Source organism: Pantherophis guttatus, chromosome 2 (genome assembly GCF_059756535.1).
Source record: "Pantherophis guttatus breed Tessera chromosome 2, ASM5975653v1, whole genome shotgun sequence".
In the NCBI taxonomy this organism is placed as follows: Eukaryota; Metazoa; Chordata; class Lepidosauria; order Squamata; family Colubridae; genus Pantherophis; species Pantherophis guttatus.
Window position 1 is genome coordinate 188,002,680 of NC_142064.1, and position 14,997 is coordinate 188,017,676.

The window sequence follows — 14,997 nt, forward strand, 5'->3', positions numbered from 1 at the left end:
TCTGAAGTGTTGCTGAGTGAAATAACCACACATTCATTTTTCTCTATAATTCGTTATTAAGATAAATTGATGCTAAATGTTTTCTCTGAGGCTTGCAGTGGAAAGAATTGGGACCTGATAATCCTAAAAATGACTGATTCTTGTCAAGAACTTTTAATAATATATTAGGCTAATTTCTTAGTTTCTGTTGTTCTTCTGCTGCCTGGTTTGGAAGAGGAGAACCACAGTTTCTTCAAAATGGAAGGATTAAAGATAGCCCTGCTTTTATGGTCATGAGGATTCACCAAAAATCACTTTATATACATTTCTGATTCCAGTTTAGAATCTGGTTCAGATCTGTTTGATATAATGATTTGCCAAAAATTGGAAGGAAGGAGGGCAGCCTTCCTTTCAGCCTCATCTGAAATGGAAACTGACTGAGAATTTTATTAGAAGTCAGCACAATCCAGTAAAGGCAGTAAATTAACCATATGGACAAAAATTCAAAGTGGAATAAGATGTTCATCAAAGATGTGGGAAATTATAGTTCGGTGCAGTCAGCCAGATGTTGAGACTGGATCTGGCATTATTGTCTACCTATCGAGTCCTTTCCAAAGACCTGGAGTAGGCAAATGGTATTAGAGATATCATCACAGTATGTAAACTTTGCCAATACACTTGCCTTCTTGCAATTGACTGATGGCAATTTTGTTTTAGGATTACACCCAAGGCACCTATCACTATTGGTATATCTTTGTTTTCTTTTGCCAGTCATTCTACTTCTATTTGTGGTTCTTTGTATTTTGTAATTTTATTCAGTTCCTTCTTTTCTATTCTGCTCTCTCTAGGCACTGCCATGTTCACTATTCAGACTTTTTTCTTTTTTTTTACCAAAAGTTGTTAAGTCTGGGTGTTATATGTCAAGTATTTGTATGCTTGAATTCTAAAAAAGCAGTTGGTACAACCAGTTGTTTGCAGACAAATTATATTTCTTGCAGATCTTCCAATGCATCATTGTTGCCACTTTGTCTTGCTATTGTTTGTAGTCCATTAATGTGATGTTTTGCAACAACTAACTAGGTTGTTCACTGTTCCTTCAGCTTCTTAGAAAAGTGGCATTTGCTCTGTGTTGTTGTCTTCTCAGTTCTTGTAAGCATTTGTTCTTAAGGACTGGTCTAGTGCTGCCAGAATTAGTTCCTCTAAGAGCAATTTTCCTGCTCTTAGCTATTATTGTTATCTACTTGGCCTGCTAGCTTTTTAATATACTGGCCATGTAATACTTTTCCTTGCCATGTCTCTTTTCCATTCTTCATTTAGTCTTTCTTTTAAGGCAATTTAGTCTCTCTGGTACTCAGTAAGCCTTCATATGTACTAACTTTGGTACATCTTCTTCACTTTCCTTCAAATATTTTCCAATGCTCTTCTTTTTATTCAACTGTCTGCTGCATTTACAACATTCCATTCCCACCTATTTTCCTTAGCAAGTAGAATCAGAATAACAGAGTTGGAAGGGACATTGGAGGCCCTCTAATCTATTTCCCTAATCAACCAGGAGAACCTATGGTTGTCCAATCTCTTCTTAAAAACCTCCAGTGATGGAGCACCCACAACTTCTGATGGCAAGTTGTTCCACTGGTTGATTGTTCTTACTGTTAGGAACTTTCTCTTTAGGTTGGTTCTCTCATTGATTAATTTCTATCCATTGGAAACTAAGCTGTCAACATTGCTGCATGGCTGAAGGGCATGATTCACTGTCATTATTTTTCTGGTCTTCGTATTCAGGACTTTTACTTCTGCTTGACTCCAGTCCACTATTCCAGCTGTGTATCTACTGGTTAGAATTGCCCAGATGTTAATTGCCTCAATGATATTTCTTTCACTGAGTTTGGGCTTTAAGGTCTTAATCTCTCTAATGACCTATTATTGTTGTTGTTGTTATTGTTGTTTGTATACCTAGATTTAGGAACAGTGGCAGTAGGAGCAGAACAGATTTGTGCTTCACAGAGACTGCTCTTATAGAAGTGAAAAATGCTTTAGACCAGGCAAGTCTAAGTTTGCCTAAATGCCTGTGGATAGGGCCAAATCCCATAGCAGTCAATTAGATTTATTTCCATTATAAGATTTTGTTTATAGACTTCATTAGAAGCCTCCTATGGGTTTGAGCATTGATCATTAAGACAAGGGCACAGTTTGCTACTTTGACCGCATATCCCAGCAGCCAAGATTAATTAGAGGGGGAAATCCAATACTGCCCCTCCCCAGTCCAAACTTCTTAATGACTTCTTAAGCTCAAATATTAATGAGGCAAATATGGACCGTGAATATGTAGATGTCAAATCTCAGTTTGTTACTAAAGGTTTCGGGCTCTTGTTCCTGGCTACTGTTTTGGGACAATTCAACTGCCCTCTTTCCATTTGCAAACTAACCTTTATTGATTTCTTTTTATAGCTATCAGGACTTCCATATGCTTATTTTTAAGCAATTTAGTTCTTATTCTTGCTTGCTGTTTATGTTGTTATTGATTTTGTGAACCACTTTGAATCCACACTGGGGGGAAGGGGATGTAGAATATAAGGTTTTGAAAACATAGCATTTCATTTATCTATTTCACTTATGTCCCCATCCCAAATGGTGAATACCAATACCAATATTGATGGTTTGAGTTTTCTGATTGCTCACATTTCCAGTTTAAATTTTAATAACTTTATATTTTAAAGTTTGTTTTGTTTTTTAGTTTGATAAACTGATGAGTATACAAGGAAATGTATGTGAGTGTGCACATGCTGCACATCTGATTTTTTTCCCCTGCATTGTTATACACTGGCTGCATTTTTTCTTCTCTGATATAATAATATATGAACTGCATTCTTAAAAAAAATGAGGCCAGGTATGTTGTGATGCATTATTTTTCCCTATCATATTGATATCATGACAAAATTTCCTGGCAGGCCTTTTACATCCAAGATCAGCAATGTGGCCATCTTTGGATAACAGTGTTAGATTATGAGACCCAGATTCAAATCTCCCTTTGCATGGCCAATCCTCATCTCCTAATTTACCAAAGGATATAAGGAGATGGAAGAACCATGGATGTTACAAATGATGGGAAATATAGTCTTTATTATAATATTTAGGTGTAACTTGGTGGTATTGAATTGTGGCAAGATTTTTTCACTTTGAAACCTTTGTAGATCTGTGTATGCATTCATGAGTGCACCTGCAGGTTGTGCAAGAAAAGTTGAGATGGCTCACAGGAAAAAGCTGTTCAATTTAGCTGCTTTTAAAAGTTCTGTCTTTTAGAATTTTACCTAGACAAACATACCAGTGAACTCAATGGGATTTAGTTTCCAGTAGGTCTGCCACGGTTAGTGAATCAATTATCGGAATATAACTGTGTTCTATATGCAGAAAAGCTACTATATTTGAGTGAAAGGCAGGTTTGACCTGGCTAATTATCCTTTCAGACTCTCACAATTTTTCATCAATAATTTACTTGCCAAACTGTGGAAGAAAAATTGTACTTATAAAGCGAGGAGACATGGCCTAAGCCCTGCTCAAAATAATTTATAAACCTATATAGTTTAAATTAGCATTGTAGACATTCTATAGAAAATATTTTTTATATGATGGAAGTTATCGTCCAAAGTATAGATGATAATATACCTTACAGCTTCCAGGCAGATTTGCAAAAAGAAAGAGGGAGGGGGGGATGGAGAGAGAGAGAGAGAGAGAGAGAGAGAGAGAGAGAGAGAGAGAGAGAGAGAGAGATTTCCAGAATGCCTGGATTTAATTTAATCCAGGTATCCCCCAGTTAATTAAATCAATATAAATCCAATGTCTCTGGTATGAATAGCTTCTTTAACATATTGTTAAAAAAGTTTAAAAAGTTGCTAATGTTAAATATTGCTTAATATGAGTGCTTCCACAAAATTACAGAGAGGGAGGGAGGAGAGAGAGAGAGAGACTGACTTAATTTGTGACAGAGCTCAAGGTGGGGTTTTCCACATTCCATAATGTGGAAAGTAAATTCAGATTCCCATTAGCCATGAAACTCATTGGTTTATCTCAGAGATAAGGGATTATCATATTTTTACCGCACAGTGTCAGCTTTTTTGAACAAATGTGGGATAAAATAGCTAATAACAACAGTTACCAGAACAAACTGAATCTTAAAAATAGATCTATTCAAATCCATTGGACAATTTGATTAATTTCATTGGTATAAGCAAAGAATGACTACATATGTATCTAATACTATCAGTATTATTACTCTAAACTGTATTTATGTCATAAAATTATTGATAAGCAGATAAAATAAGTTATCTGCATCCATATGATACTCTTTAAATTTCCTTGAAGAAATTACTACTTTGTCTGGTACTTAGATGACAGTCAGCTATGTAATATTTGAGCTTTCAACTCTGTTCTCACAGGGGAGTTCCTTCCTAAAATCACACCCTCTTCCACAAAAGAAACATGATTATATCTCTGCCTTCTTCATTAAATGCTTTGGATGCAGAAGATACTCATTAATGAACTTCGTCTCCTTCAAGGGAATTTCTAGAGTGCCAAGCAGGCTGTTTCCATTAGCTGAGTGCATGTGGACTCTTTTCAATTTTTAATTTCATCTTCAGATGCAGGCAGCCAGAGTGCTATGTTGCCTGTCACTGGGACAATCAATTTCCTGCAAACCATAATGCAAAATGTATCTTGTAATGTTAGGCATGTGATTTCTTCTAATGGCATCTGTTTTGAAGGGAACTGAGAGCCTGCATTTCCCAGTTTATGGCTTTTTTTTTTTTACTGCAAGGCCTGACAAATTTATATAAATCAAAATTTAGCTATTTGATTCTTGCTCCTGAAAGAGAAAGAAATAATCCATGTCCTCCTATTCAGTAGTCTGCCTTCTTTTTCATTTTAAAAAAAAAAATCACATTTATATATAGAATATATGAGAAGCCTATATTGAAAGGAAACATAGCTAGCCAAAAGAGCCTACAGTTTATAGAAATGCTAGCCACTGAAACAAACCAATAAAGTACAATTATTGGGCACAAGGGGCACCATTCTTTTATCTTTACCTGATATGCAGATGAGTAGGAGATAAAAGATATCTTGCTTAATTTCTCTATGCATATTCAGTTTCTATTATAAATTGGATCAGGGCTACAAAAAACAGTTGGCAATTCAGAAAACACATAGATCTCATCTGTATATATTCTAGAATTCCCACCAATTTCTTTTCAGCCATTGCGCTCCAATGAATCCCGACTGACTTTTAAACTTCTCTGAATTTTTCAATTTTGATCTGAGCTTGTAGAAAAACAGCTAAAGGCAAAACAGGAAAAACTCATTATGGTTGCACAGAAATATCCCATTTCTGCATGCAGGTTTGTACTGAGTGCAGAGGCATCCAGCAGAAGGCCATAGGTGGTCCCTTTAAACTTTAATGAAGTTTTGAATGTGAGAAAAAGGGAAATTAGTAAATACTTGAGGAAGGGGACATCATATTAACTAAACATGATTTTACTTAAATATAAAGAAATCTAATTTGGTCTGGTTCTCCCCGTTGCTATTCCAAAAGACCAAAGGCTGAGTATGACCTTCAATAAGGAAACATAATTGTGATCACCTGCCTGCAGCTGGATTGGACCTGTGGATTTTCAGATGTTTCTAAGCTGACAGACGCCTGTGCCCAGAGATGTTCATGGTATGCAGACAAAGCAAATTCAGATGTATCCCCAGGTAGCAACAACAGACTGCTCTCATACATACAAAAATTAAAATATCCAAAAGAACAATTCAGCCATCAAGAAGAAGAGACCAAGATAAATTGGTCGCCAAAGGATTGTAGTCAATATTTTTCAGAGAAAGCACAGTTAAAAGGTAAAAACAGTGGTAGAGAGACAGACAAGTATACATAGCCTCTCCTATTGTAAACTGGAACGACAATTTCTTAATTTCAGAATTCTTGGCCTTTGCCTATCCTGGCCATGGATAAATAATGTTTTAAAAATATTTCAGGAATGCATGCAGTTTAAAAAAATCACCACCTGCCAGGATTCTGCCTTATTTTACCTCTCTAATAGATTGGTGCTGCCATAAATCATAGTGTAAATGATCTTTAGCATTTGATTTCAATGTGCAGGTGGCACTGCAAGCATTTGATGTATGTTAACAGCCTAACAAATAAATGCATTGTTATTCCTCCTATCTCATTGTTTACATGGAAGTAGAATAGCTTTGGTGAAATAGGCAAATTAGGCAGGACATAGCAATGGGTTCTTTATGTGTGATTTAAGTTATTATTATTCTTTTTCCTCATCCTATTTCTAAAGATGCACAGGTGATTTTCCTTGGCGAAACCCCATTCCTATAGATGATATTTTCGTAAAAGTTCAGATTGCCAGGGATGTTTTCGTTCTGGAAACCTGTCTGGGATTTTGATTTTGAGAAAATCCTGGATGCATTTTTCTAATTCTTCCTCAATTGAGAGCTTTTCTTTTGCTGCTTTTTTTTTGCTAGAGTTGGATTCTCTAGAGCCAGAAGTTAGAGTTCGAAGCAGGTCACTTTTCCTCCGGATTTCAGACTGCTGAAGGAGCTGCACAGGACCTTTCTTGATTGGTCGATCCAGAGTCTGTATATTGGATTGGCGGGTGACTGGGCCACAGATGACAGTCTCTTGAGGGGAGCTGGCTTCTGATTGGCTGTCACAGCTAGAGGTGGAGAGTTCATTGCAGGATGTGCCACTTTCACCTTCTTTATCACCTTTGCCATTTTTGCAACAGCAGTCACAGTGTGATGATGACCATCGTGATGGTTCACCTGGGAGAACAAACAAAGGGAACTTAGACTTGCCAAAAAGCAGCCATGAAATGCACCTTTTCTTCTTTTTTTTAACCTATTAACACATTTGGATTATAAAGCATTGAGTTCACCTAGGATTTTGGAAGCAAGATAAATATAAGCGGTGAAAGAAATAGTGGGCAATGAAAGTTCAGAAGGGATGGAAACGGGAATAAAGAATTATCTGGAGGGCTAGAGAAATTGGCTCATCCATCTTATTCTGAAATACAGCAGATGGCTTTCAAGTTTTACAAATGTTAGTATCAGATTAGTACAGGAAGTCAGAAACTTTGGACAATAATCAACCAAAGGACTTTTCCCCCCCACTGTTATCATCCATTGATAACATTTCACTTCATACTAATACTTTCACTAGTAATATTTCTTAATATCTTTGGTGGTGTGTCAGATTTAAGATAAAGACTGCAATGCTGCAAGGGAAGTTCTTAGTGTTTTACAAGAACCTGGATGAAACACTAAATTAATAATGGATTTAAATATCACTTCTTGTAAACAACAAAATTTTCATTTCCAACATGTAAGGGTCATAAACTTCACACAGATTAAGCCAAAATTGATTCCAGTTGTTGAATATTGAGGACAATTAGGGCACAGATTTGATAAATGAAAATCGAGGAAGGTGAGATACTTTGCATACAAAGGCCATTTCAATCATTCTGTAACATTCAGTGTGATTTACACAAACAAACAAACTAGAATCAGATATTGTGGGAAAAGGGCACCTTTAAGTACTAAAAAGCAAAAAAAAATCTACCTCTTAATATTAATTTTTATTTTTTTTTTATATGTAATATTTTTTGCACAGAGGAGAAATATGCTCTGGCTTTATTTGATAAAGGAACAAATACACTTCTTAAATTTTGGTGTTAGAGTTGTATCTTTTGTTGCATGTCGTCACTAAAAGCTTTGTGTCAGCTCCTAGAGGCCATAAAAAGTTATTATCAAAAAGCAATATGTACATACATACATACATACATACATACATACATATATACATACATACATACACATGTATATAATTTTATCCAACCTTTCTATCCATTGAATATTTTTAAACAGTTGAGAGTTAAAAAGTAAAACATAATCAATTAAAAACACATCTCATTAGTTGTGTAAGTCAAAAGACCTGATCATTCTGCTTAACCTGAATAACTAATTTATCCAGTCACAGTAACACAAAATGTAAGCTTTATTTGTATGGATAAGGAAGGGTGAAATCCATCACCATGGTTGTATTATAGAGCCACAAAAACAGCTTCTATACACCCACAGTGTACGCTCCAAAAGGTCCCCCAAGACTTCACAGCAGATGGTAAGAGTATATTGAGAGCTTGTAGAAGAAGAAAGTTTTGATGATGCAAATTTTCGAATTTCACTTTTGTGGTATCAAATTCAACTTTGGCTTCTTAAATTAAGAGTGTTAAAAACTTGTCAACACTTAAGAGCTTATCTCTATCTTTTCTAGAGTAAATGCCTTTCATTCACTGAATTTTATTCCATAGTAAGGGAAGTAATATAGGAATGTTCTCCTATAGCGAGAATTTTTTGTGGGGCAGGGTTGTGGATATGTTCAGGGATATAAATTTTTTCCCTTGTTGTCTCTGTTTGTATACAATGGATGGAGAAATTAAAAAAGGAAGAATAACTGCATCACTGTCTATGCTCTGGATGCCATGCTATCTTCCTACTGGTTCCACTCTTTGCCTTTTGCTTAGCTATAAAGTGAGGCACCTATTGACCCAAAGTTTTATGTGGGTGGTTGCATGGAATTTCCAGTAGATATAGGACACTTGAATCCAAATGTCCTATTTTAAATCACTGTGCTTCAATGGGCCAACAGTGTGGTCCTGTTACCATTTTTTCACATGCATATATTGTAAATCTGAAGAGGATTTACAATAATTATTTTGAATTATTTAAAAGCATATGCAAAGCCTTGGCATACAGTCAATTCTAAATATCTTGTTCTGCAGAATGAATGAATTATTTCAAGTATCCATATCACTTTTCATATTTTGGAGAGATTTTACAGTAGAAGCTATTTGCAGGTATTAAGTATATTATATACTTAATACACATTATAAAAAACAAGTCAGGTTTGTCATTATTCTTTGCCTCTTGATTATGCCTATCCCATCTGGTCTCTTAAAAAGCCAACCTTACAGGAGAAAAAGCTGAGTTTTCAATTTTCTGTTCATGTATATATTAAACATGAAAACAAACAATCATTCTCTTCCTACGAACACTTTTTCTGGTTCTCTGTGCCTGTGACACCTGTTAACAAAATATCCATCATTTACAAAAACAGTTGGAAAACAACTTCTCTTGCTACTCATTTTTTCTTATTTACAATGAAGGAAACTGACAGTCTGTGAATTGCATTGCTAATTTAATTGATAGACTTACTTTGAAACTCCTTCTCTATATGGTCTAGGAGAAAAGTCAATAATAGTTAAATTGGATTTTTAATTTTTTTAAAAAATAAATCTTCCACCACTGGAAGAGATATTACATAGGGAAGCTGGTTAAAAGTAAACCATAGAAATTTTTGAAAAACATATTTATCAGCCTTATTGATTCACAGATCCTTAGTTCAAAGATGACATTTTTACTTAGTTCCAGCAGGAGAAACCTGCCACTATCTAGTTTTTACTTGCAAAAAAAGGAACTGATTTAGAACATCAGGTAAGATTTGTTCCAGAAAGCAACCAATAAGAAAGACATTATTATTTCAGGAGAAAATAACATAAGAGCTGGATGTGAACAGGTTTTTGGACAGATAAAAAACACAGAACTAAAAATCTCTTTTCTGTTTCTCTGCAATCTCACACCCCAAAATCCATAACAGGATAGAATGAATTTTATTGGGCTTATTTTTTAATCTACCTGCTTCCAAATTCAAATTACAAGCCTAGAAAGCTTTACAAAAAATCATTTATTTGTGGAGCAGTTTCTAGAATCAGCCTTCACAGGTAGACCAGACAGGAAACAGACCAGATGAATTAATTCAGTTTTATTGCAAGGCCACATTAATCAGAATCTGTCTGAAAGTACAAATCTCCCACTGTCTCAGAAGTTAAGGTGTGTCCTTTATACATTTCTTTCTCTGCCCATTGTGCAGTTCTGGGCTCTCCTCCCCTCCCACACACACAATCTGACTGTTCCCTAGGTAGCCTTCCCCTCATCTCTCAAAATAATTCTCACATACCATCACACAGCCTCAGGAGTTGATAAAGAATGAAGCATCTGAGGCTGACTCAGCTAAAAATCAAAAAGAACTGATGAGTGCCCAGAACCTGGCTGACCACTCATCTCAAGGAGGCATCAGGAATTTCAGAAGGCTAAGTAGAATTCCTCTGTTTGTCTCTTTGGGAAGCAATGTTGTGAAGTCCCTTAACTGAGCTACACCTGTTGCTAAACTATGTTAGAGCAGCCACCAATAGCTTCCCTCTTTTGTGGAAGAGGCCCACCATAGGGTTCTTGTTCCTATGTCCTTGACATAGCTTGTAACCTAACCTTGGTTCTTGGACTTGTTGACTACTGTCATCTTTCTTGGCTACTGGATTTTTGTTTTGGATACATTTATACCAATAGTGGGTTTCAATTTAGTTTGCTATCGGTTTGCGTGTGCTTGCACGCATGCACAGAAGCTACCGGTTTGCCTGATCTGGGGTGAACAGGTAGCAACCCACCACTGATTTATATCTGTGATCCTGTGCTCTGTTTTGGATTAAACTCTAACTGACCAGCTCTTCCACAAGGCTTACTGCTTTGTAAACCTGTCTGGAACTGGTGTGCATTTGCACAAACCAGGCATCTGCCAGCCTTGGGTGTGACTGTTTGTTACAGTACAGTTTTGCAAATCAGTGTGTACAATGGGATGACCTGAATTGAAGTAAGCTTTGCAAATGAGTTGTCTAGTTAAAGGGGAAAAAAAGAGCCAAACATTCAAACTGCTTTCATCCTGTAGCTTGAAATAGTTTGTTGTTCCATCACTCAGTCTCTTCCAACTTTTTGGGGCACAATGGACATAATTTTAACTAGATTATGTCCTAAACTCTTCATAGCATGAAGCCAGATTATCTGAGGAATCATCTCGTTCCAATGTGGTCAGCCCATCTCATCAGACTGGCAGAAGGGGCATACTGCAGATCTCATCTGTCAAAGAATTTCAGTCAGCAGGTCCAGAAGGAAAGGCTACTCTTCCATGGCCCATATGAAATACTTCCATGCCTATGGTAAGGTCTGCCACAGGGGTGAAATGCTCCCGGTTCCGACTGGATCGTCCAATCCAGTAGCAATGGCAGCAGGTAGTTCGGAGAACCAGTAGCAAAAATCCCTGCCCCCCCCAATGCCCAGCTGAGCCACACGATCATCAGAGGCTTTATTAAAAAAAAAACTTTTAAAAGCATTTTTTCTACAACCTTTTCAGCCGAAAAAAAATGCTTTTAAAAGTTAAAAAAAAAAAAAAGCCTCTGATTATTGCGAAGCTCAGCTGGGATCATCAGAGGCTTTTTAAAGCATTTTTTCTACAACTTCTTCAGCTGAAGAGGTTGCAGAAAAAATGCTTTTAAAAATTAAAAAAAAAGTTGGCCACGCCTACCCAGTCACATTACTCCACCACCACCAAGCCACGCCCACAGAACCGATAGTAACAAATTTTACATTTCACCCCTGGTCTGCCTTAAAATACCACTGGGCATTAAAACCTGACTCTGCCAATTAGCATGGGTTAGCTCAGTAGTGGAGGTGGTTGGTGGATTAACTGAAAAGGGGCTACCCCTTTAGTGATCTTGCCTTTTATCTTGCTTTTGTATTTCAAAGCAATAGCAATAGCACTTAGATTAGGATACCACTTCACAATGATCTACAGTCCTCTCTGAGTGGTTTACAGAGTCAGCCTATTGCCTCCAACAATCTGGGTTCTCATTTTATTGACCTCAGAAGGATGAAAGGCTGAATCAACCTTGAGAAAGGATTGAACTGCCAAACTGCTGGAAATTGGCAGTCAGCAGAATTAGCCTGTTGCATTCTAACCACTGCATCACCACGGCTTTTTCATGCTTTTAAATATTTTTTACATTTACGATTTTAATGTAAAAAAAATATGATTTTAATTGGAAGCCACCCAGAGTTGCTTTTCAAAGTGAGATGGACAGCATTTATTTGTTTGTTTATCAAATTTTGAAGCTGCCCATCTAACTCACAGAGAATGAAAAATTTAATTAATAAATAATAGATAGATAATCTTTTAACAGAGTAACAAAATAATGCTAATTTGATAACAGAATTATCTGTTAATACCTGTTTCTTTGTGTAATTGTGTAATGCTTATGTCATCTGGGATAGTATCTTGCTACATTGCATTTTGCAAGCTTTTTTTTTAATGGCGTACAGTTTTTTCTTAAGCATTGCTGTCTTGTCATGCCTCTTTAGCTTCATTATTGGTCTTTCAGTCTGATTTTATTTCACCTAGTATCAAATGATTACCTTCTGATTCTGCTGAATGCAGGGTCTGATTTTGTCCCCAATGATTGTAGCTGTGGTGCAGATAACCGTCCTCCCTCCCCAGCACTTCACTAACTGCTGATTGGCAGTTCTGGGAAAGCATTAGTGCACTTGGAAGTTACTTTCAGCAGAAGAAAAGGAGGCGTTCTCCAGCCGATTGGGAGGATGCCAGAAAGCACTATCTTTCTGGAGAAAGAGACTTTTCTCAGTGAGGCAGCACGAATTCCCCAAAGCCTCCAATTAGCTCTCGGGGATGTGAGATGAAAATGGACTTCCTCAATAGGAGGCTGCTCCCCAATGTGAAGATGCCCAGCAGAAGCAAGGCTGACAGTGTGTCACACTCTTCCAATGTTTTGAGAAAGGGAGTCATGTAAATCTTGCAACAGGGAGTGCTGTTAATAAAGACAGCCAATGGAACAAAGGTCTGAATGAATTGAATACTGAATGAATTGAATGAATACACAGGGATCCAAAGTCTCACAAAACTTCATTGTGCAAGTAGTTTATTCTGGCATTTCAGGCATTTGTTTCATGGTTCAGTTTTGTTCTGTTTCTTTTTGGTGAGATAAACATAATGGTGAAACAGTGTTTTCCTCTTTCTTTCACTATAAAATATTTTAGCTGCATATCATAGATTCAACCATGCAGCATATGATTTCCATGTATGTTCTTGTATCGCTTCCTTTATCTTATTAGATTTCCACATGCTAAATTCCATATTTTTATTTAGTTCTCTTTACCAAGCATTGTCAAACTAGACAATGACAGTCACATGTACAGTAACAGCTTTTTCTATTCAGTGACTAAATTCTTTTAGGTCAAAGATAAACAAAACAATTTGACTAAGATTCTTTTTTGTTTGGGTCACTGTTGCTGTAGATCTATGAAACTTTCAGATTTCATAAATAATATAAAGAGGGAGCTACACACATCACTGCTTATGTAGGCCAAGTAAGTGATCTATGTATAATCAGAGCATAAACTCCCACATCACCCAAAAGTGGGAGGGAGGGAGGGAGGGAGGGAGGGAAATGATTTCCTACAGCAAAACTCTGTAGACTACACAACAGAACTATAAACACTTGAAAAGGAGCCTTTGATTTGACTAAGCTTTGATCAAATCACCCCATTGATTCATGAACTGAAAGTGGGGAATAGCAAGTTGAATCAGAGCTTTGCAGATTTGATGGTACTCCAGCTGCTTCTGGATTTGTCATTAACATTACAGGATGCTGGTGAATCACTGAAGGGACTGAAGGTGTGGCTGGGTTCTCTAACACAGACATGCGTAGCCAGCCAATGCATTTTAGCACCTCATTAAACTGGCTATCAGGGCAATGTTGGGGTGGCAAGGCTAACACTATGTTGGGCTTCATTTATTTTCCCAGCTGTCAAATTCTTTAATACGGCCAGCTATAAAACTCTAACTTTGATGTCTTTTGTGCTAATGGAATCTTGCACTTCTGAGCTGGTCTTGCAAATAGAACTCAACAGTGCAACTCAACTCTGAACATGGGCTCAAGGTTTCTGCACAATCAAGCAGTTTTCGGTCTCTTGACAATCAATGAATGGGTGCCAAACTAATGCTCATCAGCACTGACCTGAATGTTTACTTTTTCTGTGCCAGCTTATTTCTTTGTGGCTTTGTGTAATTTATTCCACCATTTTTCTTCTGCATAACGAGCCACAATCCCTGACAAAACCGGAACCTGCCCTTCATATAGGGTCATTTCTAGAAATGTTCTAAACCAAAAGTTCAGATGCAGGAAAACTAAAATATCACACAAATACAAGCCAATCAACTTCATCAGAAGGGGCTGGCTTTTACCAGTGGATAAGTGCTGGGATAAAAAATGGAGGAATAGCAGAGTTGAAAGGGACCTTGGAGGTCTTCTAATCCAACCCCCTGCACAAGCAGGAGATCCTAATACCATTCCAGACAAGTGGCTGTCCAGTCTCAGGAAAATAATGCTACATGCACTCCTTGAATCTTTCAAAGAAAGGCAGGATATAACACATATTACCAAACTAAACAAACAGGCTTTAATCCACATCGGGATCACTGAACACAGGAAAGTTTAATATTTCTCAGTATAGGTGTTTGTCTTTTGTAATGCCGCCACAGTTCTATCAATTTAAAAAAAGAAAAGATACCCAAATGAAAGTTAATGGAGGCTTTTTCCCCAGCAAAACCAACTAAAACTATTGGAGTTTTAGTGAAAGGGCCAAGAAGTTTTAATCCAAACTGAAGGCCCTGTATGGACTGCGTACATTTGTGAGGCAGTGGTTCATCTTTGATTCTTACAAAGTGGATTGAGCCTTCAAGTACACAATGTAGAAGGTGCAGAAAGGTTGGGAATAGACTTGGAGAGTGAGCATTTTAATTCCTGATCAACTAGAGATACTCTAAATCAGCAGCCTCCAACCTTTCGGGCACCAGGGACCAGTTCTGTGGAGAGAGGGTTTTCTGCAGACTGGAGTAGGTGCAGTTTTGTGAGCTGTCTGCATCCCATGGATGGGGCTTTGCTTGTTTGCGCGGCCCAGTTTCTGGCCTGCTGCAAACTAGTGCCAGTCCATGGACCAGGGTTGGGACCCCTGCTCTAAATGTTTGCTCAATACATATACTGCCAAAGTTAAGTGGAA

General features: G+C 37.2%; 1 protein-coding gene across 1 annotated transcript in view; it reads right to left on the minus strand.

Annotated features, from left to right (window-relative positions):
• Positions 1-6,249: 6,249 nt before the first annotated feature.
• The window catches only part of KCTD16 (potassium channel tetramerization domain containing 16), a 185,000-nt gene continuing 176,252 nt past the window's right edge, over positions 6,250-14,997 (minus strand). Inside the window, exon 3 of the mRNA XM_034404989.3 lies at positions 6,250-6,804. Coding sequence (XP_034260880.1) covers positions 6,353-6,804 — 452 coding nt within the window. The 3' untranslated portion in view covers positions 6,250-6,352. The remainder of the gene's footprint in view (positions 6,805-14,997) is intronic.